The sequence below is a fragment of the Lynx rufus genome, unplaced genomic scaffold, assembly GCF_022079265.1.
Source record: "Lynx rufus isolate CCGP_SWC_20201006 ecotype Redwood Valley unplaced genomic scaffold, mLynRuf1.p SCAF_17, whole genome shotgun sequence".
In the NCBI taxonomy this organism is placed as follows: Eukaryota; Metazoa; Chordata; class Mammalia; order Carnivora; family Felidae; genus Lynx; species Lynx rufus.
In genome coordinates, this window is record NW_025814831.1 from 705,007 (window position 1) to 719,347 (window position 14,341).

The 14,341-nt window shown below is 41.1% G+C and overlaps 1 gene segment (V, D, J or C); it reads left to right on the top strand.

The window, feature by feature from the left end:
• The first annotated feature begins 3,806 nt into the window (after positions 1–3,806).
• LOC124512386 (immunoglobulin heavy variable 3-23-like) lies at positions 3,807–12,573 on the top strand. The segment is given in 3 exon segments: positions 3,807–3,865; positions 11,793–12,235; positions 12,466–12,573. Coding segments are annotated over 3 exon segments (597 nt in total).
• The last annotated feature ends 1,768 nt before the right edge of the window (positions 12,574–14,341 follow it).

The following is a 14,341-nucleotide window of genomic DNA, read 5'->3' on the forward strand; positions in this document are numbered from 1 at the left end:
GAGGGATGTGAAAAACTGACAAGACACTTTGTGGGGAGTTTTGAAGCACTGTGACATAGTCCTTGTTGGCAGTAGCTGTTTGCAACCGTTGACATTAAGAAGACAGGAGGGTGTATGGCCCTGTCCGGCTGGTGCTTTAGGAGGGTGGGGAAGTCTGCAAGGGCTCTCTGACTCCTTTGGTAATAGAGTGACAAGTCACAGACATACTAAACAAGAGTGCAGCCTTGGGTGAAGGCACAGAATGTAAGTTGCCTTCTACAACTTGGAGTAATATTGAGCCCAACTTAGTTGCCTTCCCCAAGCATACATGAAAAGAGAACTTGTGAATCAGAGTGCAATGGCATTGACAAGAAAGTTGAGCAGATGTTCATTCCAATAATGTATCTTCATCACCAGGAATTGAGGCATGAGTGGCAGCCCGGTTAGGGACAAAAGATGGGTGTGGGGGGGTAATAGATGACAAAAGACTTTATGGTTCCTACATTGTACAAATCAGTGGCCTTGCCTTCTGCATCAAATTCTGTTCTTTCTTTACTCACAAGATCGGGGTGTTACACGGTCAGGAGGTAAAGCAAGAACATCCTGCAGTAACAGAGTCTATCACAGGGTAAGGTCCTCCCTCTGCAGCAAGACAGGGCATCTGGCTACTGATGGGTGGGGGCAGCTCCTTTCTCAGGCCCCCTGAGCACAGGCTCTGCACTGGGGGCAATCCATCCTCTTGTGCATGTGAGGCCCAGACACTAGTGGGCACATCTTTAAGACTCATCCTCTGAGGAGCACTTTGAATGGAGGTGGGTCTCCATTAGGGAAAGGGGGAAGCTTGAGGTGTGGTCTGATGGCAGGGAAATGAGAACACCTTATTGTCCCTCCTGCATTTTGGATATTAACTCCTTTTCAATATTTTTATTGTAATGTGTACCCTCCCATAGACTGCCTTCTAGCTCTGCAAATATTTGCTGGCCCCTTTTCTAGTATGGTGTAGTCCCCCTTGCCTGCTTTGTTCTCTGTGACTTTGATTTTATATCAAATCAATCATTCTCAAGTGAATGTCATGACGTTTATCTTTCATGTTTTCTTTGAAGGCATTTAGGTTCAAGTGTTCTTCTTAATCCTTCATCCATTTTGAGATTTTTTTGTGTCGACGTATATGTATGAAGCAAGATTTTGGCCAAATGTTATTATTTTGCATGTATATATCAATACTATTTTTTAATTTTTACTTTGTTTTTGAGGGAGAGACACAGATCATGAGTAGGGAGGCACAGAGATAGAGGCAGAAACAGAATCCAGGCCCTGAGCTGTCAGCAGGAGCCTGATGTGAGGCTCGAAGCCACAACCGTGAGATCATGACCTGAGTGGAAGTGGGATGCTTAACTTACCGAGCCACACAGGTGCCCCTAGTCAACACCATGTTTAAGAGACACTATCCTACCTCACTGTGCATTGTTGGAAATCTCGTGGAGGATTTGCTGACTGCATCTGCAAACGTCTACTTCTGGGCTCCGTAATGAGCTCCACTGGTCTAAATGTCTCATTTGATGCCAGCAGCACACTGTTGTGGTTAATGTACCTCTGCAATATCTTTAGAAAAAGAGAAGTGTGATGTCTCCAGGTTCTCTCGACGTCATGATTGTTTTGTTGCTTCCATGTGTTGTGTGTTTTTATATGAATTGTGTATTTTTCAGGTTCCTTAAAAAACTCATTGGCATTTTTATTGACATAAAAAGATAAACATAAAAATAACATAAAAAGATAAAGCAGACAGAAAATAGAGACTATCACAAATACAAAAAACAAATCAATTACATAAAAATTTGTATTTGGAAAAGTAAGTAAAATTTGAAACAAATAGGTAGCCTGGGGAAATAGGGAAGACTCAAACAAATGCAATCAGAATTGAAAGAGGAGACATAACTGAACTAAAGACATGAAAAGGATCATTAAAGAAAAACTTTGGTATTTATAGGCCAACATTTAGATCACCAGGAACAAATTACACATTTTATGCCATAATGTAGTCCACCAACACTGTTTCATGGAAAAATACAAAATGAACAAAAGAAACATTAATAAGATTTCTCTATCTAAAACCTCACTCTCCAAAAAATCTGCATAGGAGTCCATGGCTTTATTAAAACTTCTACTAAGTATTTAAGGAGGAAATAATACCAATATTTCTCAAACTATTACAAAACACTGATAAAAAAAAAACAGCACTCCCAAATGAAATTTGTGAGGACAGCATTGTTTTCACACCAAAACCAAAGAAAGACACCACAAGAAGGGAAACTACAGGTCACTATCTCAAATGAACATACATGCAAAATTTCTTCACCAAATCTGAGAATACTGAATTCAACAGAACTTTGAAAGGATCATACAACATAATCCAGTGTGATTCACCTCAGGGATGCAAGGATCCTTCAACATACACAGATGCATAAATGTGATGTCCTCCATTAACAGAAGGAATGATTGAATCAAAGCCATCATTAATTGATTTTAAAAAAAGTTAGAGAAAAGTCAACACATGTCCATCATTTAAAAAGAACCCAATTAAAAAGGAACTGAAAGAAATTACCTCCACATGCTCATGGCCACTATGAAAAGCCCACACCTGACAGCATATTGAACGGTAAAATGCTGAACGCTTTCCTGTCAAATCAGGAGCCAGGCAATGATGGTCACCCCTAACATAAGTATTCCCCATGATAACGTGAAGAACACATATGCCACCTCAAACTATGTCATCTTGTCACACTGCTTATTTGGGTGAAAGTCACTTGAGAAATAGTCCAAGTACACTCAGACTCTCCATCATCCCTTGACAGCAGGATATAAGTCTCCCTCCCATGTACCAAGTGAGAAGAACCATCGTTAGCACCAGAATAAGGAATACAGGGACAAGAAGGCTATGCAAACAAACCTACTTACTTGGTGACTAACATAGTACCCCAAACTTTTGCCAAATCCAATGTTTTGTTTCTGAACATCACAAGTGCCACCTGCTTTGTCCTTTCTCTGGGTGTCATATCATTAGGAAGGGCATGCACTTACAAAAGGAAATTTATTCTCTCCTGTAGATATGTCTTATGTCAATTGAATCCTTACACTGGCTACATCCCAGAAGAAAAGAAGGGAAAAGCTTTCTTCTCCTACAACTGGAAGAGGTAACCAGAAAAAAATAGGGAATAAAAAAAATAAAAGACATTTAAATCAGTAAGGAGGAAGAAAAATTACTTGTTTGCAGTTGGCATTGATCTTAAACATAACAAAACCCTAGAGATACCACAAAAAATATTAGAACCAGTTTTTGTTAATGAGGAAAAGTGCAGGATGCACAATGAACAAAGACAATAATTAAAATTAACCACCTGTGATTCCACACACCAGCATGGAAATACATGCAAAACAAATAAGAAAATTATACAAGTGAAAATGGCACAGAATAAAGTATTTGGGGTTAAACTTCAAAAAGTATGTAAAATACTTGTACAGTGAAAATGATCTATGTTGATGAAAGACCTGTAAAAATGCACACAGGACTGCAAATATACCTGTACTCACTGAATACAATTATTCAAATTGTCACAGCACCATCTACACAAACTAAAGTGCGTCCCTAACCCTGTCGTTCATTTTTAAAGAATCAAATCTAAGACTAGAGCTTAATATATATGTCAGAGCACATGCAAATGAGGTCCTCTCTGTGCTGATAAAACCAGCCCATCCCAGACTCTGCAGCTGGGAGAGGAGGAGCCCCAGCCCCAGGAGTCCAGGTGTTCCATTCTCTGATCAGGACAGAACAGACACCTCACCATGGAGTTTGTGCTTGGCTGGGTGTTCCTGGTTGCTCTTTTAAAAGGTAATTCATGGTGAACAAGAGACACTGAGTATGTGAGGGGATATGAGTGAGACCAGTAGATGTGTGACAGTTTCCTGACCAAGATGTCTTATGTGCTGGTGCTGGAAAAAGTTCGTTTAGGGTGAAGCCTGGTGCCAGATGTGTGTTGTGATTTTCCATAATCCACGAAACGCTGCTGCTACACTCTCTCGCAAACTTTTTCTGGGGCAGGCTGGCACCTTGCCACAGTCTCGGGCACCGACAACAACAGGGTCCAGCAAGCGTTCCTAGGTGCAGCCGATTTTGGCCATTGCTCATTCGGCCATTGCTTGGTGAGACCCTCCCACAGAGGGGCAGAACAGGTCAAAGCCATGGTCCTTTGGACGTAAGGGACCGGGGAAAACAGCCGTGTCTGTGACAAAACTTGGGAGAGAGGTGCGGCGTCCGCCTGGTCACAGATAGTAAAGGAGCAGGGAGTGGACGAGGGCTGAAGACAGAGGATGGGTGCGCGATTGCTGATCCAGGACAACAGACTGGGTACCTGGGTGGCGCCATTTTCACCTCTCACGCGCATGTGGATTCGCAACTACAAGCACCGCAACAATCCACCCCAGGAGCCTAAAAGCGCCATCTAGTGGACCTAAGAGCCATTACACTGAGCCCTGCCCAACTGGGCCAACTGGGCTCTTCAGGAACACAAGTCTCACTGCCGCTTAATTTATGGACTATAAAGAGCTACATAGACTGACATCTAGGGGATAACGAAGTAATGTCAATCCTACTTCAATCTGTTAGCCAGTTCATCCAGTCAATTTTCTTTCTTGTTCTTCTTTTTCTCTTTTACACTTTTTTCTTGAATGCAGAAACAAAAAATTATTTTTATTGTCAATTATTATTAAAAATATTTTCTTTAATTTGTATTACAATATTTTTTCAATTTCTGTATTTTTTTCAAATTCTATTTTACTTCCATCATTTCATTTTACTCTACTTCAGTGTATTCCCGTTTTCAAATTTCCAAATAGTTTCCTTTTTATTTTTTCTTTCTTTTTCTTTTTTCTCTTCTTTGTTTCTGTAGTTTTTCTGGAATGCAGAATGAGTAAACTTCATTTTACTTTCAATTTCTATTAAAAATATTTTTCTTTAATTTTTTTTACTATATTGATTGCTTTTATGTAAATTTTTTCAAATTCTATTTTACTTCCATCACTTTTTTTGTCTACTATGGTGTATTCACTTTTTGAATTTTCAAATGATTTCCTTTTTTAACTTTTTTATCTTTTTTTCTTTTTGTTTCCTCTCTTTTTTCTAGAATACAGAAAAAGAAAAAAATCACATTTATTTTTAATTTTTATTAAAAATATCGTTCTTTATTTTTTCTACTATATTCGTTACTTTTCTGTAAATTTTTTAAACTCTATTTTACTCCCATCCTCTCATTTTAGTCTACTTCAGTGTATTCATTTTTTCAAATTCTCAAATTATTTCCTTTTTTTTCTCCCCCTCCCATTTTTTTTCTCTAATCTGTCAAACCACTTTCAACACCCAGAACAAAACACACCTAGGATCTAGCATATTCCATTCAATTTGTGTGTGTGTGTAATTTTTAATTTTAATATTTCTGTAATTTTATCTTTTTATTTCAATTTTGCGACCTCATTAATTCCTTTTCTCCCTTCAAAATGACAAAACGAAGGAATTCACCCCAAAAGAAAGACCACGAAGAAACGACAGTCAGGGAATTAACCAACACAGATACAAGCAAGATGTCTGAACCAGAATTTAGAATCATAATAATAAGAATACTAGCTGCAGTCAAAAATAGATTAAAATCCCTTCGGCAGAGATAAAAGTAAAAAATAGCCAGAATGAAATTTAAAATGCTATAACTGAGCTGCAATCACAGATGGATGCAGCGGTGGCACGGATGGATGAGGCAGAACAGATATTCAGCGTTATAGAGGACAACCTTATAGAGAATAAAGAAGCAGAAAAAAAGAGGGAGATTAAGGCAAAAGAGCAAGATTTAAGAAGTAGATAAATCACTGACTCATTAAAAAGAAAAAACATGAGAATCATAGGGGTCCCAGAAGTGGAAGAGAGAATTAGGAGTGGAAGGGTTATGTGAGCGAATCATAACGGAAAACTTTCCTAACCTGGCCAAAGACACAGACATCAAAATCCAGGAAGCACAGAGGACTCCCATTAGATTCACCCAAAACCGACCATCAACAAGGCACATCATAGTCAAATTGACAAAGTACTCAGGCAAGGAGAGAATCAAAAAACCAACAGGGAAACAAAGTCCATAACTTACAAGGGAAGACAGATCGGGTTTACAGCAGACCTATCCACAGAAACGTGGCAGGCCATAAAGGAGTGGCGGGATGTACTCAGTGTGCTAAATCAGAAAAATATGCAGCCAAGAATTCTGTGTCCAGCAAGGCTGTCATTCAAAATAGAAGGCGAGATAAAAAGATTCCCATACAAACAAAAATTAAATGATTTTGTGACCACTAAACCAGCCCTGCAAGAAATTTTAAGGGGGAATCTCTGAGGGGAGAAGAGATGAAAATATATCTGTATAAATAAATAAATACCAAAATCAAAAAAGACTTGAAAGACCAAAGAACACCACCATAAACTCCAACTCTACAAGCATCATAATAATAATAAACTCCTATCTTTCAGTACTCACTCTAAACGCCAATGGACTCAATGCCCCATTCAAAAGACATAGGGTAAGAGAATGGAGAAGAAAACAAGATCCATCTATATGCTTTTTACAAGAGACCCACTTTAGACCTAAAGATGCCTCCAGATTGAAAATAAGGAGATGGAGAACCATCTATCATTCTAATGTTCAACAAAAGAAAGCCAGAGTAGCCATACTGATATCAGACAATCTAGACTTTAAAATAAAGACTGCATCAAGACATGCAGAATGGCATTATATCCTTCATAATCAAAGGGTCTATCCACCAAGAAGACCTAAGGGTTGTAAACATTTATGTGCCAAGTGTGAGAGCACCCAAATATAGAAATCAATTAATCACAAACATAAAGAAACTCATCGATAAGAATACCATAATAGTAGGAGACTTCAGCACCCCACTCACAACAGTGAACAGATCACCTGATCAAAAAATCAACAAGAAAACAATGGCTTTGAATGACACACTGGACTAGAAGGACTTAACAAATATATTCAGAACATTTCATCCTAAAGCAACAGAATATGCACTCTTCTCCAGTGCACATGGAACGTTCTCCAGAATAGACCATATACTGGGACACAAATCAGCCCTAAGTAAGTACAAAAAGATCGAGATCATACCATGCATATTTTCAGACCACAATGCCATGAACTCAAAATCAACCACAAGAAAAAATGTGGAAAGGTAACAAATAATGAGAGACTGAAGAACCTACTAAAGAATGAATGGGCTAAAGAAGCAGTTAAAGAAGAAACTAAAAAGTATATGGAAGTCAGTGAAAATGATAACACCACAACGCAAACCTCTAGGATGCAGCAAAGGCGGTCCTAAGAGGAAAGTATATAGCAATCCAGGTCTTCCTAAAGAAGGAAGAAAGATCTCAGATACACAACCTAACCTTATGACTAAAGAGCTGGAAAAGGAACAGCAAATAAAACCTGAAACCAGCAGAAGGCAGGAAATACTAAAGATTAGAGCAGAAATTTGTGCTATCGAAACCAAAACACAGTAGAACACATCAATGAAACTAAAAGCTGGTTCTTTGAAAGAATTAACAAAATTGATAAACCACTATCCAGTTTGATCAAAAAGAAAAAGGAAAGGACCGAACTAAATAAAATCAAGAATGACAGAGGAGAGATCACAACCAATACAACGGAAATAAAAACAGTAATAAGAGAATGTTATGAGCAATTGTATGCCAATAAAATGGGCAATCTGGAAGAAATGGACAAATTCCTAGAAACATATACACTACCAAAACTGAAAGAGGAAGAAATAGAAAATTTGAACCGACGCTTAACCAGTAAGGAAATCGAATTAGTAATCAAAAATCTGCCAAAAGACAACAGTCCAGGACCAGATGGCTTTCCAGGGGAATTCTACCAAACATATAAGGAAGAGTTAAACCTATTCTCTTGAAGGTGTTCCAAAAAATAGAAATGGAAGGAAAACTTCCAAACTTTTTCTATGAAGCCAGCATTACCTTGATTCCTAAAGAAGACAGAGACCACACTAAAAAGGAGAAATATAGACCAATTTCCCTGATGAACATGGATGCAAAAATCCTCAACAAGATATTATCCAACCAGAAACAATAACACATTAAAAAATTCTTCACCACGACCAAGTGGGATTTATACCTGGGATGCAGGGCTGGCTCAATATCTGTAAAACTATTAACGTGATTCATAACATTGATAAAAGAAAGGACAGGAACCATATGATCCTCTCCATAGATGTAGAGAAAGCATTTGACAAAATACAACATCCTTTCTTGATAAAAACCCTCAAGAAAGTAGGGATAGAAGGACCACACCTCGAGATCATAAAAGCCATCTATGAATGACCCAATGCTAATATCATCCTCAATGGGGAAAAACTGAGAGCTTTCTCCCTAAGGTCAGGAACAAGACAGGGATGTCCACACTCGCCACTGTTATTCAACATAGTATTGGAAGTCTTAGCCTCTGCACTCAGACAACACAAAGAAATAAAAGGCATCCAAATTGGCCAGGAGATGGTCAAACTTTCACTCTTCACAGATGACATGATACTCTATATGGAAAACCCAAGAGACCCCACCAAAAAACTGCTAGAATTGATTCATTAATTCAGCAAAGTGGCAGGATATAAAATCAACGCAGAGAAATCGGTTGCATTCCTATACACCAACAATGAAGCAACAGAAAGAGAAATCAAGGAATCTATCCCATTTACAGTAGCACCAAAAACCACAAAATACCCAGGAATAAATCTAACCAAAGAGGTGAAAAATCTTTACACTGAAAACCATAGAAAGCTTATGAAAGAAATTGAAGAAGACAAAATATGGAAAAAGATTCCATGCTCCTGAATAGGAAGAACAAATATTGTTAAAATGCTGATAGTACCCCAAGCAATCTACATATTCAATGCAATCCCGATCAAAGTGACACCAGCATTCTTCACAGAGCTAGAAAAAATAATCCTAAAATTTGTATGGAACCAGAAAAGCCACCGAATAGCCAAAGAAATCTTGGAAAAGAAAACCAATGCAGGAGGCATCACAATCCCAGACTTCCAGCTGTACTTCAAAGCTGTAATCATCAAGACAGTATGGTACTGGCACAAGAACAGACACTCAGGGGCATCTGAGTGGATCAGAGTATTACGCATCCGACTTTGACTCAGGTCACGATCTGGCAGTTCGTGAGTTAGAGTCCCACATCAGGCTGTGTGCTGACAGCTCAGAGCCTGAAGCCTGCTTGGAATTTTGTGTCTTCCTCTCTCTCTGACACTCCCCCGCTCATGCTCTGTCTCTGTCTCTAAAAAGTAATAAATAAATGCCAAAAAAAAAAAAAAAACAAGAACAGACACTCAGATCAATGGAGCAGAATACAAACTCCAGAAATGGACCCACAAATGTATGGCTATCTAATCTTTGACAAAGCAGGAAAGACTATCCAATGGAATAAAGACAGTGTCTTCAGCAAGTGGTGCTGGGAAAACTGGACAGCGACATGAAGAAGAATGAACCTGGACCACTTTCTTTTTTTTTTTTTTAATTTTTTTTCAACGTTTATTTATTTTTGGGACAGAGAGAGACAGAGCATGAACGGGGGAGGGGCAGAGAGAGAGGGAGACACAGAATGGGAAACAGGCTCCAGGCTCTGAGCCATCAGCCCAGAGCCTGACGCGGGGCTCGACTCACGGACCGCGAGATAGTGACCTGGCTGAAGTCGGACGCTTAACCGACTGTGCCACCCAGGCGCCCCTGGACCACTTTCTTACACCATACACAAAAATAAACTCAAAATGGATGAAAGACCTCAATGTAAGTCAGGAAGCCATCAAAATCCTTGAGGAGAAAGCAGGCAAAAACATCTTTGATCTTGGCCACACCAACTTCCTCCTCAACACGTCCCTGGAGGCAAGGAAAACAAAAGCAAAAATGCACTACTGGGACCTCATCAAAATAAAAAGCTTCTGCCTGGTGGAGGCAACAATTAGCAAAACTAAAATTCAACTGACAGAATGGGAGAAGATATTTGCAAATGACATCTCACATATAGAGGTAGTATCCAAAATCTATAAAGAATTTATCAAACTCAACACCCAAAACACAATCCAGAGAAGAAACCGGAAAAAGACATGAATAGACACTTCTCCAAAGAAGACATCCAGATGGCCAACCGACACATGAAAAAAAGCTCCACATCACTCATCATCACGGAAATGCCAATCAAAACCCCAATGAGATACCACCTGACACCTGTCACAATGGCTAACATTAACAACTCAGGCAACAGCAGATGTTGGTGAGGATGCAGAGAGAGGATCTCTATTGCATTTTGGGGGGCAATGCAAGTTGGTGCAGCCACTCTGGAAAACTGTATGGAGATTCCTCAAAAAACTGAAAATAGAAATCCCCTACGACCCAGCAATTGCACTACTAGGCATTTATCCACGGGACACAGGTGTTCTGTTTCAAAGGGACACATGCACCCCCATGTTTATACCAGCACTATCAACAATAGCTTAAGTATGAAAAGAGCCAAGTGTCCATCGATGGATGAATGGATAAAGAAGAAGTGGTAAATATATACAATGGAGTATTACTTGGCAATCAAAAAGAGTGAAATCTTGCCATTTGCAACTATGTGGATGGAACTAGAGGGTATGATGCTAAGTGAAATGAGTCAGTCGTAGAAAGACAAAAATCATATGACTTCACTGATATGAGGACTTTAAGAGACAAAACAGATGAACATACGGGAAGGGAAACAAAAATAATATGAAAACATGGAGGGGACAGAGCATAAGAGACTCATAAATATGCAGAAGAAACAGAGGGCTGCTGGAGGGGTTGTGGGAGGGGGATGGGCTAAACTGGTAAGGGGCACAAAGGAATCTACTCCTGAAATCATTGTTGCACTATATGCTAACGAATTTGGATGTTAATTTTTAAAACTAAAAAAAAATACTAATTAAAAATGAAAAATTAAAATATTTTAAGAGAAAAAAATGCGTGATCATGCTGTTGAGGTAAATGTTTCTTTTTTTTTTAATTTTTTTTCAACGTTTTTATTTGTTTTTGGGACAGAGAGAGACAGAACATGAACGGGGGAGGGGCAGAGAGAGAGGGAGACACAGAATCGGAAACAGGCTCCAGGCTCCGAGCCATCAGCCCAGAGCCTGACGCGGGGCTCGAACTCACAGACAGCGAGATCGTGACCTGGCTGAAGTCGGACGCTTAACCGACTGCGCCACCCAGGCGCCCCGAGGTAAATGTTTCTTAAAGATTATGCCGAAGCCTCCATTCATAAAGGTAAAAATCCAAAACTGAAAAAAAAAGAATTCTTCATATTGTCACACCGCCATCCACACAAACTAATATTGAAGTGCGTCCCTAACCCTGTCATTCACTTTTACACAATCAAATCTAAGTCTGGAGCTTGATATATATGTCAGAAGACATGCAAATGGGGCCCTTTCTGTGCTGATAAAACCAACCCAGCCCGACCGTGCAGCTGGGAGACAAGCCCCAGCCCCAGGAGTCCCAGGCGTTCCCATTCTGTGATCAGCACAGAACACACACACCTCACCATGGAGTTTGTGCTGGGCTGGGTTTTCCTGGTTGCTCTTTTAAAAGGTAATTCATGGTGAACGGGCGACACTGAGTATATGAGTGGATATGAGTGAAACAATGGATGTGTGAGTTTCCTGACCAACATATCTTGTGTCTGCAGGTGTCCAGTGTGACGTGCAGCTGGTGGAGTCTGGGGGAGACCTGGCGAAGCCTGGGGGGTCCCTGAGACTCACCTGTGTGGCCTCTGGATTCACCTTCAGTGACTACAACATGGACTGGGTCCGCCAGGCTCCAGGAAAGGGGCTGCAGTGGGTCGCGTATATTAGTAGTAGTGGAGGTAGCACAAGCTATGAAGACTCCGTGAAGGGCCGATTCACCATCTCCAGAGACAACTCCAAGAACACGCTGTATCTGCAGATGAACAACCTCAAGACCGAGGACACGGCCACATATTACTGTGCAAGAGACACAGTGAGGGGACATCACTGCGAACCCAGACACAAACCTCTCTGCTGGAGGGGATCAGCACCACAAGGGGGCGCACACTATGCACAATTCTCCTTTGTGTTCCCAGGCGCAGGTGCAGATGGAGGTTACAGACAGGTTTCCTTTCAGGGTCTGGGGCTTCCTCTCCACACAGCAGTTTCCCCAGGGAGCCTCCCTGGTTATATGATTCTGTGTTTACCTATTAACTTTCTGAATTAGCAACTGGGTTGTCATAGGGAAACTAGACTAACATGCACAAAGACACAGTTGTTTGCACTTGCTTAATCCGGTCCCTCAACATGAATGAATTACAGATTTCCTGAGGCACAACAGCTGCACCTTTACAGGATTCCCAGATGCGCTCCCTGTGCAGCCAGGACCACAGGATCCCACAGCTCCTCCTTATCCTCACCCAGCCCTTGTCCCAGTCCAACAATGTGACACTTTCTTCATAGCCCTTTGCTACTCAGGATTTTAATGAGTTACATCTTTATTCAATTACTCCAAAGGAGAGACAAAAAATCTCCATGTATTAGTCAAGATTCCCCTGAGGAACAGAACCCAAAGGTCATTGGTTTCCATAACTAAATATGTTGAGAAGTCCCATGATCTACACTCACAAGCTGAAGACCCAGGAAAACCAGTGATGCAATTCTTGTCTGATTCTGAACTAGTGTCTAGTCTCAGAACCTGGAGAGCTGATGATGTAACTCTCAGAACAAGGGCCAGAGGAGACCAATATTCCAGTTCAAACAAGCACGTGGGAAGTAAAAATGAGGGAATTCGTCCTCCATCTGCATCAGATTCTATTCACAAACTTAATGGAATGGGTGGTGCCCAGGCAGAAAGAAACCATGGATGGAAATGCCAATCTCTTCTGGAACACATCACAGACATCCACAGAAACAGTGGTGAATCCGGGCACCCATGTCACAGTCAAGATAACCTATAAAGATAATCATGACAAGTCAACCTCCTGTAAACGTGGAGCTCAAAGACTGAAGATTTAAAAGTCGATCCCATCATTGGGTGGAGTCTGGTGGGCACAGCAGTGCTCCTGTGGAGGAGGGCAGAGGCCCATAAGGGGAACTGTGGTCTGAGTATCCCCTGGGTCACATGGGGAGAGACAATTCCCTTCGTGGAGTGCATTTGGGAGACAGAGCATTGGCTCTCATAGGACAGGAGAGCTGACAGGCACCATTAAAATTCCCTGATCGTTAGCACAGGAGCTTCTTCTGAGAGCAGCTAGCTGGACACTGCCTTCTTGTTGTTCTTCATCATGTACTCCAAGCCCCTAGTGTTCATGAAACTGCCCATCTGGGGTAAACCAGCTCCAGGCACAGCACATCAAGACCCTCTCCCAGAGGATCAGTGGGGTCCCTGTCATATTGAGTTCACACAATTTGGAGTTTTCAAACCCAGCTAGAGCTCCTGAGATAAAACGTAAGAGCCCTGTGCCACCAGATGGGCCAATGGCTTGGACACAGACAGGGTTAAAGCAATTCTCATGGAAGCCTGGGACCCACAAATGTTCTCTCTGTGTGAGGGCTTCCTGAACAGGGGAGGCTGGGAATTCCTACTCCAGGGACTAGAGAGGGAGCTGATGCCAATATCTCCTCCCACCAATCATCATGGACAGATTTCACTCAGCAGCACAGCATCCCCAGTGGAAGCTGAGCCACTAAAACCAAGCGCCACCTACTCCTGTCCCCATCAAGTGCTTGCTACTAGGAAAGAGTGCCTGGCAACCAGACCACCATTGCACCCCTTCCTCCAAAGACCACCGTAAACCCCCACACGCACCAAGTCAGCTGATCATACAGTGAGGCATATCTTCACCATAGGGGAGAGAGGAATTAGCCTCTTTTAACAAGCAGACAAAACTCACCTAGTGAAAACTCACAACACTGGGCACAAGGTCCAACACTCCCCACTGGAGGCAAGGAGAAAATCTGCAGAGGACTACCCTGAGGGACAGAGCAGCCAAAACACGACAGCACAGTGCCACGGAACAAAAAACAAATGCTTCATGAAGTGTCAGGCCCTGGACAGTATGTGAACACTCCTCAATAAAGATACTACCCTAGAAGCAGAAAAGATAACAGGATTTTCTAAAACATTTAAGAAGGCAGAGACATAGACAATAACATGATGGAAGAATTCATCCTAAAAGAAAAAAATGATAAAAGCTCATTGTGAGGGATAAAGTTAAAACACATAAAC